Source organism: Rutilus rutilus (assembly GCF_951802725.1).
Source record: "Rutilus rutilus genome assembly, chromosome: 7".
NCBI classification, from domain to species: Eukaryota; Metazoa; Chordata; class Actinopteri; order Cypriniformes; family Leuciscidae; genus Rutilus; species Rutilus rutilus.
Window position 1 is genome coordinate 106,139 of NC_140221.1, and position 16,412 is coordinate 122,550.

Consider the following 16,412-nt stretch of genomic DNA (forward strand, 5'->3'; position numbering starts at 1 on the left):
AAGTCTGAACAGATGTACGATCAAAATAAAGTGTTACCAGCTATTTTTGCAAATAACTTGAAACCAAAAACTACAAAATACACTAATCTAACCTACAAAATACACTAATCTAACCTACAAAATACACTAATCTAACCTACAAAATACACTAATCTAACCTACAAGTCTCCTGTAGAAAAGCAAAACTAAAGAAATAAACCTCTGCGATGTTGACAGACACAGAAGAGTCTCTTTAATAATGGGAAAGCATCAAGATTGTTGTGGATTACATATGCAAAAGAAATGAGAAATATGATGATATTCATTACATCACATGTGCAGCATATATATATTTTTATATAAAGCCTCTAATGACATTAATGTCCTTCAGCTTCATTGATTGGTCTCCTGTAATGTCTCTTAACGATCACTTTAACCATCACTTTTCCAGACGCCGAACCGCAGAGAACGACGGAGATCACTGATTCTTCATGATCAGCTCAGATTCAGACAGAAGGATGGAAGTGGAAACACTCTTCAGCTGCTACTCACTGCGTCTTCATGAACACTCTCAGCTCCTGTAAACTGAATAGCTGATTTATTCCATGCAATAACTGAAAAGCATGTGCCAGATCATCAGAGGGAAAATTAAATACATTATTTCACACAGGTATAAATGCTTCAACACCAGGATGTACGTTTGAGTGCTTCACTTGATTGAAATGAACTTCACAGCGTCCGGTTTTGTAAACCCCACAAACATTCTCCTTATCCAACATCACCATCTTTAGATGATCGCAATAAAATATTCGTTGTCCAATCACATCCACAAACATCCTTCCTTTCTCATTTTGACCTTCTTCCATCAGGGCTGAAACTACGATTTTTAGTAATGTTCTCATCATTCAGGTCTGAAATGCACTTTCATGCCACGCTGTGCTAATATATGGCTATAGTAAATATAGATTGGAAGCATTTAGTCCTCTGAAGTAAGTGATTCATGTAAGTCACTGCTGTAGTCATGCTCAAGAATCAAACTACTGACCCTCCAGCAGAACCGAGTGAAACTGCATAAAAGAATATTCCAGGTGATTATTAAACCGTGTCTGTAGAGGGCGTCGGTGAGCTGTCAATCATTCTCACTCATTAGTCCCGCCTCAAAGAACAACTTTAGTGTGAATATCACTCATGTTTAACTAAAGAATTAATACAAGTGCTTAAAAACACAAGCTTCTCATTTCTGCGTTGAAACAGACTTTCTGTTCTGCAAACTAATAGAAGAGTCAACATCTTTCCATGGTATTAGACAGCGAGTCACAAACGCATTCAAAGAAATGACTTTGAGGGGAAAGTCTTAAGGAACCCTGATCATGTGGTTTCTTCTAGAGAGCACTGGACTGGAACAGAATAAAGCGGTTCTCAGGTGCAAGGACAGACTTCTCTATGGTGATGATGCGTGCAGGACCTCTCCAATCATTCAGTGCGATTAAACCCCGCCCCTTACATTCAGACCCACCTCCATCCAATCAACAACTGCTGGACAGAACCAAGCCCCGCCCTACATTTCTTCTTTTCCGATAATCAGTTTCATTCAGATGTAAGGCACAACACAGAAGAAAAGATCTGCCGCTACTTCTGTTACACTGCGACCTTTCAGAAGTCTTTTTAACTTTCCATGCCATCTTTAACAGCAAAGCTTATGGTGAGATGCTCGAAAACAGCCAAAGACGTCTGCATGTGTGTGGATGAAGGAGAGGAACTTTACAAATGCAACTTTTTCTGAAAACACAGCACACTAATCAAAGCACCACAACTGAAAAATCTAATTAAAAGAAAGATCTACACCAAACCGTTGATCTCACTGATCGACTGCTCCATTCACACAGACTGTCCAGAAGAAACGTGTAGTGAACTTCAGAAGCAGCCTCTGCACCGACGCGTTTGTTCATGCCATCGGACCGTCCTGCGCTGGAATCCAGTTTATTGTTCTGCTTATTTCTTGTATTTTGCACATGTAGTCTCAGCTGAGATGGAGGAGCTGTGATAATAACGAGAAGCTGAAGGGGTTGATATAGACTGGGCTGTTGCTTCTCTGGTATTATTGTGTTCAAATTGCACTGAAAGACATGTAAACCCTGCCTCAGATGAAAGCGTGATTGGGCTCAAAGTGAACAGTGGTGTTGGGCTGGTCTCTGGAGGAGTGATGATGGTGATGGTCAGATGAAGGTGGAGTCGAGTGCGCTGCTGTCGTGGGTGTTGCGAGCGCGAGCTTCAAACAGCTGCTTGATCAGCGCAGATTTCTCCTGCTCCAGCTGAGTGATGCGCTCGCTCTTCTCTGTCACTTCCTGTAGGTGAAAAACACATGAATTTGCAAATAGCCCCGCCTCCAATCACTCACACCAGTTCAGAGATCAGAGATCCACTGTCAGGTTTACCGTGGTAAATGCTGCTCGATGGCAAGTGGAAATACTGGTTTATTTCAGCCATATACTGTAGAGATGTCATGAGAACCGATTCTTCGGTACCAAGTCGGTATCAACATTTTAAAATCCTGACGGTACCTGTTTTTCTACAGTACCGCAAGTATCGACAGTACCAAACATTTATGCACTATAGCATGTAGGTTGAACCCAAACAGATTATCAGAGCAAATCTGTAATTTTAAAACTGTGGCATTGGCATGTTTCAAATCACACTTATCTGACCATTATCAGTTTGTAGCAGTAAATGAAGTTCAGTATGGCGTACCACAAGGCTCAGTACTAGGACCACCGCTGTTCACTCTGTACATGCTACCCTTGGGAGATATCATTAGGAAACATGGCTTTAGTTTTCACTGTTATGCTGATGATACGCAGCTCTATATTTCTTCACACCCCGACGAAACTTACCGATTCACAAAATGAACAGAATGTACAGCTGATATAAAAAACTGGATGACTAGTAATTTCCTACTACTTTCCTACTAAAAACAATCTATCACTCGATGGCTGCTCTGTCAAGTCTTCGTCGTCGGTTAGGAACCTGGGTGTGTGTGTGTGTGTGTGTGGGTGTGTGTGTGTGTGTGTGTGTGCTCTTTGATACCAATCTTTCATTTGAAAGTCACGTGTCTAGTATCTGTAAAACCGCATTTTTCCATCTTAAAAATATATCTAAATTACGTCATATGCTCTCAATGACAAATGCGGAACAATTAGTCCATGCGTTCATGACCTCAAGGCTAGATTACTGTAATGCTCTACTGGGTGGTTGCCCTGCACGCTTAATAAACAAACTACAGCTGGTCCAAAACGCAGCAGCTCGAGTTCTTACCAGAACCAGGAAGTATGTCCATATTAGCCCGGTTCTGTCAACACTGCACTGGCTCCCTATTAAGCATCACATACATTTAAAAATATTGCTGATTACTTACAAAGCACTAAATGGTTTAGCTTCCCAGTACTTGAGCGAGCTCTTAACGCATTATAGTCCTTCACGTCTATTGCGATCTCAAAACTCCGGCCAGTTGATAATACCTAGAATATCAGAATCGACTGCTGGCGGTAGATCCTTTTCCTATTTAGCACCAAAACTCTTCCTAACCATTGTCCAGGAAGCAGACACACTCTGTCAGCTCAAAGCTAAACTAAAAACACATCTCTTAAATCAGGCATACACATAACACATTGTGTGACTGTAATGTGACTCATTTCTGAATGAAACAGGAAACTGTCTCTTATCCGAGTTCACGGATCTGATCGGGTGTTAGGAGTGATATGTGTGGTCCGGGTGTGTGTGACCTCTGACCTGTGTGAGCAGGCGGTTGTGCTCCTTCAGTGTGTGTATGGCCTGAGGAGGAGCAGTGCTGGACGAGACGCCGGCCGACAGCGGGTCTGAGGACGAGACCGTCTGAGAACAGCAAACACACACACACACACACACACACACACACACACACACACAGCAGATGCTGATTCAGCTGTAGAATAATTATCAGGAAACTAAAGTAACATCACTTGATTATTGTCAATCACCTTCACATTTTACACCACAACAATATATCTATATATAATATATATAATTAAGGTTTAATTCTAATTAATAATATAATATAAATAACTAGGTTTATACGAACCTTCCCAGAAACAGAAATTAAATCACTGAGGCAGCGCGTGATTTCCTGCAGTTTTGGCAGAAGAACATCCATTCGACTTTGACAAGATTCAGCCAAAAACTCCTGAAGAAACGCAATATGGTGTCAGAAATGAGCTTTTAGATTAATGAGGTCAGTATTTGACACCTGGAATTGGTTTTCTGGGGCATCTGTATTAACCACAGAAATACACATTCACTGGTCATTTACGCCAAACACTGAAATCAAATTAGCATTTAGAATTTTTCCTTGACAAAGGTTTTTATTATCTTCAAACTCAGTTTAGTTCTGGCACACACGCCTGTAGTTCTCACTGGACTGAAGCTAAACTCGGCTGATGTGAATGAAAACTGATCTAAAACTTCAATGCAAACCTCCACTGTTATGCCGTCGTTCATTGCACTCCACACTCTGAAATATGATCAATTCTGGAATACTTTTTGAGTTATTGGGAAAGTTTTTAAAACCCACAACTAGACTACAATGAAATATCATTAAAAATGACAGCATTTTTGTCAGAGCTCTGGTCGATTTTGTGTTCTTAATTTCGGTCAGAAATACTGAGACTCTCAGACTGCTAGAAACGATCAATAAATAAATCCTCCCATTGGAAGACAGTGGTTTTGAATGAGATGTCTTGATGAGCACAGTAATGACGGCGTGTTAAACCAGTGATGGGAAACGTACGGTGGAGTGGCGGCTCTGGCCCACGAGTCTCTGGGTCTCAGTGATGTTGTGGATCTGGGTCTGGTACCATTCTCTGGCTCGCTCCAACACATCCAGGCCGGCCAGCAGAGAGTCCTTCTCCTGCTCCAGCTCCTTCATCTGCTTCAGCTGACAGAAACACACCGTTAAACTCCCTTAAAAACCTGCTCCTGAAGACCAGGGCTGATGCACATGCTTTAAAATCTAATGTTAGACTTTTTAAAACCTGAATACATTAAAGATACCGTATGTGCACATAAAGAACACTATAATTAGAGGCCGACCGATTTATCAGCCGATATGAGCCTGCCACAGATATATCTGCATCGGCGTATATGACACAGATATAATGCTTGTAAATTGTGTAATTACGTAGTTTGTCCAGCAGAGCGCGCTCCATTGTTTGCTACTGGCGACCCAGAACCCTTTCACTTCAGTAAGGAAGACAGAAGAACCCATTATAATCAGTGATGTTGTGTACTAGTGTGAAGAAGCCACAGCGCTTCAGCCTTCAGTTCACCTGCTGCTCGTGGAAACATCACCAAAACTGCTGAAGCTTTCATCACGGTATTGAATTAAGTTACAAAACAAGTGTTGTCCTATTAAACAGGTTTAATAACTTTATTATTATAATAAGAAATATGAACATTTAAATTCAATACATAAATGTAAACAAACGTCTAAATTATTAGACTAAAGTGCAAAATAAAAATAAAGAATCAGAACATCTAAGGCATGATTTAGTCCATATTAAAATGTAAAAACGTTCGAGTGTAAACAAATGTATAAAAAGACTCAATTTCTTTTTTCTGTTATTTAAGTAGGCCTCTTGGTGCTGTGATGAACAATAGAGTTGCACGATACATCGGCCGATACATGATCATTTTTAATGTTATCGTGATTAGGGCCGCAACAACTAATCAAATAAAATTGATAACAATCGATAATGAAAATCATCTACAACGAATATCATTATGGATTAGTCGCTTCTGTCCACCACACACGGAAACCTTCCGTCAGCGGCGTCAAATTACAGCACTGAATAACGCATTTCTGTGGACAAAATGCATCTAAAACAGTGGAGGAACAGAGTGAGCTGTTGGTGCCAAGGTTATTTTCGTAAACGAAAACTGAAACTAAGACTAAAACTATTGGTCAAAAAACATTTTCGTAAACTGAAATAAAATTAGAAATTCATAATAAATGAAAAACTAAAACTAAACGAAACTAACAACAGTTACTGAAAAACTAACTGAAATAAAATAATAATTAGCAAAAATAAATAATCGTTTTCGTATTTAATAAGCTCTTTACTTTGGTGGAAAGTCTGACCGTTGGCTGTTTAGGGAAATGCCTGTAAATTGCGCTTCACACGCGTGAAGTTGCTGAGGCGATTAACCGCTGTCCTGTGACGCGCTCAATGAAGGACCAGCGAACACAGTCCTAAGCGGCTGTTCATAAAGGATGCGTCCGTGGCAGTGGAATGGGAAATAATAACTCAAGGTAATGAGACGCAAGTTGAACTTCTTTTAACTTGAGCGAAGCGTTTTTAGAATGTCCTTTCATTTGCGTGAGAGACGCGGGTGCAACAGCAAAACAAGTCCGTCAAGCACAAAAATACCTTTAATGTGGTGATGTCATGCTTTCATGAAGGTTGACAGGCTGAAAGGTGCTGTTGTTATGTTTGTTTTTACAAAAGATTTTCTGCTAATAATATTGTTATCCATGTGGAGACATGTCCCGGGACACACACACACACACACACACACACACACACAGACACACACTCACTCACTCACTCTCTCTCTCTCTAGACGTAATGGTTTATATATTGTACAAACTGTATATTCTGTCTCCTTACACTAAACCACTAAACCGACCCCTAAACGTACCCATCACACACACACACACACACACACACACACTAACCTGACCCCTAAACCGACCGATCTCACACACACACACACACACACACACACACACACACACACACACACTAACCCGACCCCTAAACCGACACATCACACACACACACACACTAACCCGACCCCTAACATACCCATCACACACACACACACACACACACACACACACACACACACACACACACACACACACACACACTAACCCGACCCCTAAACCGACACATCACACACACACACACACTAACCCGACCCCTAACATACCCATCACACACACACACACACACACACACACACACACACACACACACACACACACACACACACAAACACACGCGCACACACACACACACACACTAAACCGACCCATCACACACACAAATACCCATCACACACACACACTAACCCGACCCCTAAACCGACCCATCTCACACACACACACACACACACACACACTAACCCGACCCCTAACATACCCATCACACACACACACTAAACCGACCCATCACACACACACATACCCATCACACACACACACTAACCCGACCCCTAAACTGACCCATCTCACACACACACACTAACCCGACCCCTAAACCGACCCATCTCACACACACACACACACACACACACACTAACCCGACCCCTAACATACCCATCACACACACACACTAAACCGACCCATCACACACACACATACCCATCACACACACACACTAACCCGACCCCTAAACTGACCCATCTCACACACACACACTAACCCGACCCCTAAACCGACCCATCTCACACACACACACACACACACACACACACACACACACTAACCCGACCCCTAAACCGACCCATCACACACACACACACACTAACCCGACCCCTAAGCCTACCCATCACACACATTTTCAAAAAAACTCATTCTGTGTGATTTAATTTAGGCCCACAGTGACACAAGTCCCCATGAGTGTGTGTGCATTCAGGTTTAAGTCCCCACCACGATAGAAAAACATGTACACACTCATGCACACCTCACACACTGCAAAGATACTTCATTATTTAATCACACTGGCTTCACAGCAGGTTGTCAGATTAATTTAGCTGTTTTTTTGTTGTATGTACCAGTGTCACTCTGAAAAAAGTAAACTATGTTTAACAAGATTTCATCTTTAATATGAAGTAGTTTGTCTGTATTTTTCATCGTGTTTTTTTTTTTCTTGTATACTTTTAAGTTCCATTTATTTGGTGCTTTGTTCAATCTCAAACCATTATTTTTATTATTAAGATGTCTGCACAAGAGTTAACTGTAATCTCAGCAAACATTAAACTTTGCTGAAATTGTGCGTCTCGCTTTGGTCTAACCTGGAAGTGTTCTGTTTGCTCTGCTAAACTATAATTACTAAAACTAAAACTGAAACTAAATAAAATAAAAACTAAATAGAAATGTGTTTGCAAAATAAAAACTAAACTAAAACTAACAAAACCATTAATGAAACTAACTAAAACTAAACTTAAATTTAAAGCAAAATTGAAAACGATATTAAAATAAAAACTAATTTAAAAAAGCAAAACTATAATAACCTTGGTTGGTGCTAACCCTCGCGCACACCGGGACGATTATCACATGCTTATCGCCGAAGTTTAACGCCTTGTGACTAAACAAAGAAGAATGATGATTGGATTAGCTGTAACACTATTTCCCTATCAAACCAAAGGAAGATCGCACGGAGCAATAACAGCCATATCCTTGCAGCAGATTAAGCGTTCTGCCAAACAGGACAGGGAAACCTTCTGGACAAATCAAGCCACAGAACTCGAGGTGATTGCAAGAAACTATCCCGCTTAGTCGATAACCTGGCAAGAAAATATTCAAAACCTATCAGCAGAACTATTCTGATAATGTGAGTATGCACACCAACGCTCAAAACGCTAGGCGTAAAAGCATTTTTTTTTTTTTTTTTTTAACACCTCAGGATTGTTTTTTTTGGTTTGACGTGCCGCATTCAAAACTGGCCGACCAATGAGATTGGCGCTTTTGTTCACGTGCCTGGAGCTGCTGAAGTTACAGTACCTGGTGGCGCTCAAGCACAGAACGGTCTTGCCGACACATTGATAGAAGACGACGACGAAGAGGAAGTAAGTAGATGAAGACGAAGATGCAACGAGGCAAGATGAATGTAGAGCTGCTGGTCTCTTTGGTGTCTGAACACAAAGAACTGTACGACAAACGCCACAGCGACTACACAAATCTTGATAAGAGCGAGATGTTATGGAGAGGAATTGCAGATCAAATAGGACTGGATGGTGAGTAATAAGCGCCATCTACTGTCAGGGAGTGAATTCACTGTCAGGCGTTCAGAGAACAACTGGGAAGGAACATGTTTGAAAGGGGGGCTGTGATGATGAACCAGGTCAATGACATCATCACTAGAGTTCAAGCCTAATGCCATTTTGAATTTCCTTGGTGTGCTGATTGCGGGAATAGTTTATTACGTATTGTATGTTGGCAATGTAAATGTGGATGGACAATACCAACATCAAGTGTTCAACGTGTTAATGTTTTGACTGATAATAGAGAGCCATTGTTTGTTTTAAATTATTTCTTTATTGTGTAAGTTTGCATATTATAGCACATGTTAGATCTCACCTGTCTGAGCAGTGTTTGGAGGTGGGCTCTGGTAGTGCGCATAACCAGAACATACCATTTTTCAAGATGGAGAGAGACATGAGTGCTATGAGGTGTTAGATGTTTGAGTTTGTGGTTGTATGTTATGCATGTTTATATTATGATTATTGCATGTCAGAAATTAGTTCTTGAACATTAGTTATATTATTTAGGTGCCAATGTTTTGCTGTGGAATTCAGGGATAAGTGTTACAGGCTCCACCCCGTGACAATGGTTCATCGCACTAGTGTTTGGCGGGAAACTTGTATATTTAACCCACTGTCTGAGCATGTTCGAGGAGGAATGTTGCATCCTGTGTATACTGTGCAAACGCTTGAACATGTCTGAAGTGAGACATGCTGATTATTTTGTGGATGTGCCACTAGGCCTTGTTTAGTGCCAGCTTTGCTGCTCACAGCATTTTTTCTTTTGTTTTTAGCACTAGTATATGTTGCATTAAGTTTATTTTTGTTCTTTTTTTTTGTACTTTATGTGGACTGCACCTTGTGAAATGTAGCTTCTAAAATAAACCACAACTGGCATTTTGAAAACCACTCCATTGTACTGAGCCTTCCTAAACTTTCCCAGGCCCCTCGAGAACACGCTACATGACAGGGGCGTTCAGGCGTTCACTAGTTTACACCAAAGATCCAGGCAAGACCAGATTAAACATGTAATTACTTGCAAAATAATTGCCTACAAAATTCTTAAATCTGCCAGTTTAATGCGACATGTATTGTTTCTTTTGCAACGACTATTTATTACTATTATTTTTCCAGTCATAGACCAGTGCTCAAGCACTGACTAGAATCCAGCGCTGACAAGAATCAGCATTCACATGCTCAAAAACGTGTTTCGCGCTGACAACAATCCGGTGGTGGCTAGAATCCAGCACTGACTCATGCAGCAGAGGAATGGAAAGTTGACAAGCCATTAAAAAAAGTATTGACTTTAGACCCACTTATATATTTGAAAATATTTTCAATAAAACATGTTCCCATTCAATCCGGCGATGAATTTTAAAATGAATTAAACTAAATTCTATTTATAAGGTAAAACTTTTACATTTTTAGGCTTTAACTAATGCCAATGCCTAATGCCAAAATGTTTTCTTTGTTCACCAAGTCATTTACTGCTCAGGCATTATTGTTAACTCGCAAGACTGTAAGGAGAAAATGACAATTTGATAGATAATTTAAATATATTCTGTAATCACATTTTGGTAATTTATTAATTACGCTGTCACATCTGAGCGCGAAACGCTGCTTGGATAGTTTCAAGATAGTTAAAAATAATTAATAATGAAATATTATTTTTGTTAGAAGATTTTTTTTTTTTTTTACTGATTATAATCAAATTAATCTTGACAACCCAAATTATTTGTAATTGTATTAATTACACCATTGACGAAAACAAGCTGATACCAATGTATTTTAGGCCTACAATTCTAACATAATTCTTCATGAAAAATCATGATTGTATTTTATTTTTTCGAAAGTAAGGTTAAATGTAAGAAGCTTCTTGCAATACTCTCCTAAATGCGTAATAAAACCTAAGTGCAAACATTACCGCTTTAATGAACGTATAGATCTTATGCGCCAGAGAAACAAGCGCGCAGCCATCTTTAGGATATTGTCTTTGAACTTCCGTTTTTGCAGTCGCTCTGTTTACCTCTATGGCATCACTGTTGAGGAGTAATTAGCTGGTAAAGTGGATTTACTTATTGTAAAGTTAACAAAAGTTATCATGAGGATTGTAATGTTTAGAGCAGATGTCTTAATGTCAGTCGACCAGGAAGATTTTTCAAGCGCACTCATAATAGAAGGGACCTGGATAATGGATAGGGGGCGCTGGCTCAAAAAAGGTTGAGAACCACTGCAGTTTAGCGTGATGTTTAACATGGCTTCCCTGTCAGGCACTCAGGCAGATGCGTGTGCTGTTTAATATGTGATATGTTTCCTTAGCGCATTATAGCGCCTTATCTATAAGTGTTACAAATTCACACAAGTATTTCTATTTTGCATGAAGGCTGGCCCTGATAGTCTGCGTTAAACTTCAGACTATACTGAATGATTGTCGGCCCTCTGATTTTCTCAGCTTTTTGCTCAAATGCTTTTTTTTAATGAAACGTACCCACCTTCAAGAGTTGATTAAAAAAAGAATGCATAAAGCTAGAATAAAACTGTTTTTTTATGTTTAAAGCAGAAGGGCTGTTCTTTCTTTCTATATATTGCATGTTCAGATATTCATTCAACAAAATATTCTGGGGCCTGAAACTTTGAAAATGCTGACAACTTTTTTTTCAAAGCGGCAGGGAATGAGTCAAGTACATTTTTAAAGTATGAATACGTCCTTCTTTGAAAATTAAGTAATGATGTACAACTTGTGAATGAAGGATTTTTTTTGTGCTGATTCTTTTCAATGAACCAAATGAAAATGAACAAAATGAACTATTAACAAATGACTTTGAGACTGTTATCAGATTGTAGCAGTAAATTAAGAAATGTCATATCGATAAGTTCAGTATGGCGTACCACAAGGCTCAGTACTAGGACCGTTGCTGTTCACTCTGTACATGCTACCCTTGGGAGATATCATTAAGAAGCATGGGATTAGTTCTCACTGTTATGCTGATGATACTCAGCTCTATCTCTCTTTGCGCCCTGATAAAACTCACCAATTCACAAAATTAACGGAATGCATAGTATCCAAATCAGATGGAGGACCTGCGCCTAGACACGACCACAACGCATGACGTAGTCAGCCGGATCCGGGCCGTATCCAGATCAGATGGTGGACCTGCGCCTAGACACGACCACAACGCATGACGTAGTCAGCCGGATCCGGGCCGTATCCAGATCAGATGGTGGACCTGCTCCTAGACACGACCACAACGCATGATGTAGTCAGCCGGATCCGGGCCGTATCCAGATCAGATGGAGGACCTGCACCTAGACACGACCACAACGCATGATGTAGTCAGCCGGATCCAGGCCGTATCCAGATCAGATGGTGGACCTGCGCCTAGACACGACCACAACGCATGACGTAGTCAGCCGGATCCGGGCCGTATCCAGATCAGATGGTGGACCTGCACCTAGACACGACCACAACGCATGATGTAGTCAGCCGGATCCGGGCCGTATCCAGATCAGATGGAGGACCTGCACCTAGACACGACCACAACGCATGATGTAGTCAGCCGGATCCAGGCCGTATCCAGATCAGATGGTGGACCTGCGCCTAGACATGACCATAACGCATGACGCAGTAAGCCGGATCCGGGCCGTATCCAGATCAGATGGTGGACCTGCGCCTAGACACGACCACAACGCATGACGTAGTCAGCCGTATCCGGGCCGTATCCAGATCAGATGGTGGACCTGCGCCTAGACACGACCACAACGCATGACGTAGTCAGCCGTATCCGGGCCGTATCCAGATCAGATGGTGGACCTGCACCTAGACACAACCACAACGCATGATGTAGTCAGCCGGATCCGGGCCGTATCCAGATCAGATGGTGGACCTGCGCCTAGACACGACCACAACGCATGATGTAGTCAGCCGGATCCAGGCTGTATCCAGATCAGATGGTGGACCTGCGCCTAGACATGACCACAACGCATGACGCAGTAAGCCGGATCCGGGCCGTATCCAGATCAGATGGTGGACCTGCGCCTAGACACGACCACAACGCATGACGCAGTCAGCCGGATCCGGGCCGTATCCAGATCAGATGGTGGACCTGCTCCTAGACACGACCACAACGCATGACGTAGTCAGCCGGATCCGGGCCGTATCCAGATCAGATGGTGGACCTGCTCCTAGACACGACCACAACGCATGACGTAGTCAGCCGGATCCGGGCTGTATCCAGATCAGATGGAGGACCTGCTCCTAGACACAACCACAACGCATGACGTAATGAGCCGGATCCGGGCCGTATCCAGATCAGATGGTGGACCTGCGCCTAGACACGACCATAACGCATGACGCAGTAAGCCGGATCCAGGCCGTATCCAGATCAGATGGTGGACCTGCGCCTAGACACGACCACAACGCATGACGCAGTCAGCCGGATCCGGGCCGTATCCAGATCAGATGGTGGACCTGCTCCTAGACACGACCACAACGCATGACGTAGTCTGCCGGATCCGGGCCGTATCCAGATCAGATGGTGGACCTGCTCCTAGACACGACCACAACGCATGACGTAGTCAGCCGGATCCGGGCCGTATCCAGATCAGATGGTGGACCTGCTCCTAGACACGACCACAACGCATGACGTAGTCAGCCGGATCCGGGCCGTATCCAGATCAGATGGTGGACCTGCGCCTAGACACGACCACAACGCATGAGGCAGTCAGCCGGATCCGAGCCGTATCCAGATCAGATGGTGGACCTGCTCCTAGACACGACCACAACGCATGACGTAGTCAGCCGGATCCGGGCCGTATCCAGATCAGATGGTGGACCTGCTCCTAGACACGACCACAACGCATGACGTAGTCAGCCGGATCCGGGCCGTATCCAGATCAGATGGAGGACCTGCACCTAGACACGACCACAACGCATGATGTAGTCAGCCGGATCCGGGCCGTATCCAGATCAGATGGTGGACCTGCGCCTAGACACGACCACAACGCATGATGTAGTCAGCCGGATCCGGGCCGTATCCAGATCAGATGGTGGACCTGCGCCTAGACATGACCATAACGCATGACGCAGTCAGCCGGATCCGGGCCGTATCCAGATCAGATGGTGGACCTGCGCCTAGACACGACCACAACGCATGACGTAGTCAGCCGTATCCGGGCCGTATCCAGATCAGATGGTGGACCTGCGCCTAGACACGACCACAACGCATGATGTAGTCAGCCGGATCCAGGCCGTATCCAGATCAGATGGTGGACCTGCGCCTAGACATGACCACAACGCATGACGCAGTAAGCCGGATCCGGGCCGTATCCAGATCAGATGGTGGACCTGCACCTAGACACGACCACAACGCATGATGTAGTCAGCCGGATCCGGGCCGTATCCAGATCAGATGGTGGACCTGCACCTAGACACGACCACAACGCATGATGTAGTCAGCCGGATCCAGGCCGTATCCAGATCAGATGGTGGACCTGCGCCTAGACATGACCACAACGCATGACGCAGTAAGCCGGATCCGGGCCGTATCCAGATCAGATGGTGGACCTGCGCCTAGACACGACCACAACGCATGACGCAGTCAGCCGGATCCGGGCCGTATCCAGATCAGATGGTGGACCTGCTCCTAGACACGACCACAACGCATGACGTAGTCAGCCGGATCCGGGCCGTATCCAGATCAGATGGTGGACCTGCTCCTAGACACGACCACAACGCATGACGTAGTCAGCCGGATCCGGGCTGTATCCAGATCAGATGGAGGACCTGCTCCTAGACACGACCACAACGCATGACGTAATGAGCCGGATCCGGGCCGTATCCAGATCAGATGGTGGACCTGCGCCTAGACACGACCACAACGCATGACGCAGTAAGCCGGATCCGGGCCGTATCCAGATCAGATGGTGGACCTGCGCCTAGACACGACCACAACGCATGACGCAGTCAGCCGGATCCGGGCCGTATCCAGATCAGATGGTGGACCTGCTCCTAGACACGACCACAACGCATGACGTAGTCTGCCGGATCCGGGCCGTATCCAGATCAGATGGTGGACCTGCGCCTAGACACGACCACAACGCATGACGTAGTCAGCCGGATCCGAGCCGTATCCAGATCAGATGGTGGACCTGCTCCTAGACACGACCACAACGCATGACGTAGTCAGCCGGATCCGGGCCGTATCCAGATCAGATGGTGGACCTGCGCCTAGACACGACCACAACGCATGATGTAGTCAGCCGGATCCGGGCCGTATCCAGATCAGATGGAGGACCCGCGCCTAGACATGACCACAACGCATGACGCAGTAAGCCGGATCCGGGCCGTATCCAGATCAGATGGTGGACCTGCGCCTAGACACGACCACAACGCATGACGTAATGAGCCGGATCCGGGCCGTATCCAGATCAGATGGTGGACCTGCGCCTAGACACGACCACAACGCATGACGCAGTAAGCCGGATCCGGGCCGTATCCAGATCAGATGGTGGACCTGCGCCTAGACACGACCACAACGCATGACGCAGTCAGCCGGATCCGGGCCGTATCCAGATCAGATGGTGGACCTGCTCCTAGACACGACCACAACGCATGACGTAGTCTGCCGGATCCGGGCCGTATCCAGATCAGATGGTGGACCTGCTCCTAGACACGACCACAACGCATGACGTAGTCAGCCGGATCCGGGCCGTATCCAGATCAGATGGTGGACCTGCTCCTAGACACGACCACAACGCATGACGTAGTCAGCCGGATCCGGGCCGTATCCAGATCAGATGGTGGACCTGCGCCTAGACACGACCACAACGCATGACGCAGTCAGCCGGATCCGAGCCGTATCCAGATCAGATGGTGGACCTGCTCCTAGACACGACCACAACGCATGACGTAGTCAGCCGGATCCGGGCCGTATCCAGATCAGATGGTGGACCTGCGCCTAGACACGACCACAACGCATGACGTAGTCAGCCGGATCCGGGCCGTATCCAGATCAGATGGTGGACCTGCGCCTAGACACGACCACAACGCATGATATAGTCAGCCGGATCCGGGCCGTATCCAGATCAGATGGTGGACCTGCGCCTAGACACGACTACAACGCATGATGTAGTCAGCCGGATCCGGGCCATATCCAGATCAGACTCATCAGACCAGGCAACATTTTTCCAGTCTTCAACTGTCCAATTTTGGTGAGCTCGTGCAAATTGTAGCCTCTTTTTCCTATTTGTAGTGGAGATGAGTGGTACCCGGTGGGGTCTTCTGCTGTTGTAGCCCATCCGCCTCAAGGTTGTGCGTGTTGTGGCTTCACAAATGCTTTGCTGCATACCTCGGTTGTAACGAGTGGTTATTTCAGTCA

At 44.7% G+C, this 16,412-nt stretch overlaps 1 protein-coding gene across 1 annotated transcript in view; it reads right to left on the reverse strand.

Annotated features, from left to right (window-relative positions):
- Positions 1-209: 209 nt before the first annotated feature.
- The window catches only part of sapcd2 (suppressor APC domain containing 2), a 34,054-nt gene continuing 17,851 nt past the window's right edge, over positions 210-16,412 (reverse strand). The window contains exons 3-6 of the mRNA XM_084413187.1: positions 4,799-4,945; positions 4,094-4,195; positions 3,766-3,867; positions 210-2,324 (exon numbers count right to left, since the gene is read on the reverse strand). Of these exons, the coding sequence (XP_084269313.1) occupies positions 2,196-2,324; positions 3,766-3,867; positions 4,094-4,195; positions 4,799-4,945 (480 nt within the window). The 3' untranslated portion in view covers positions 210-2,195. The remainder of the gene's footprint in view (positions 2,325-3,765; positions 3,868-4,093; positions 4,196-4,798; positions 4,946-16,412) is intronic.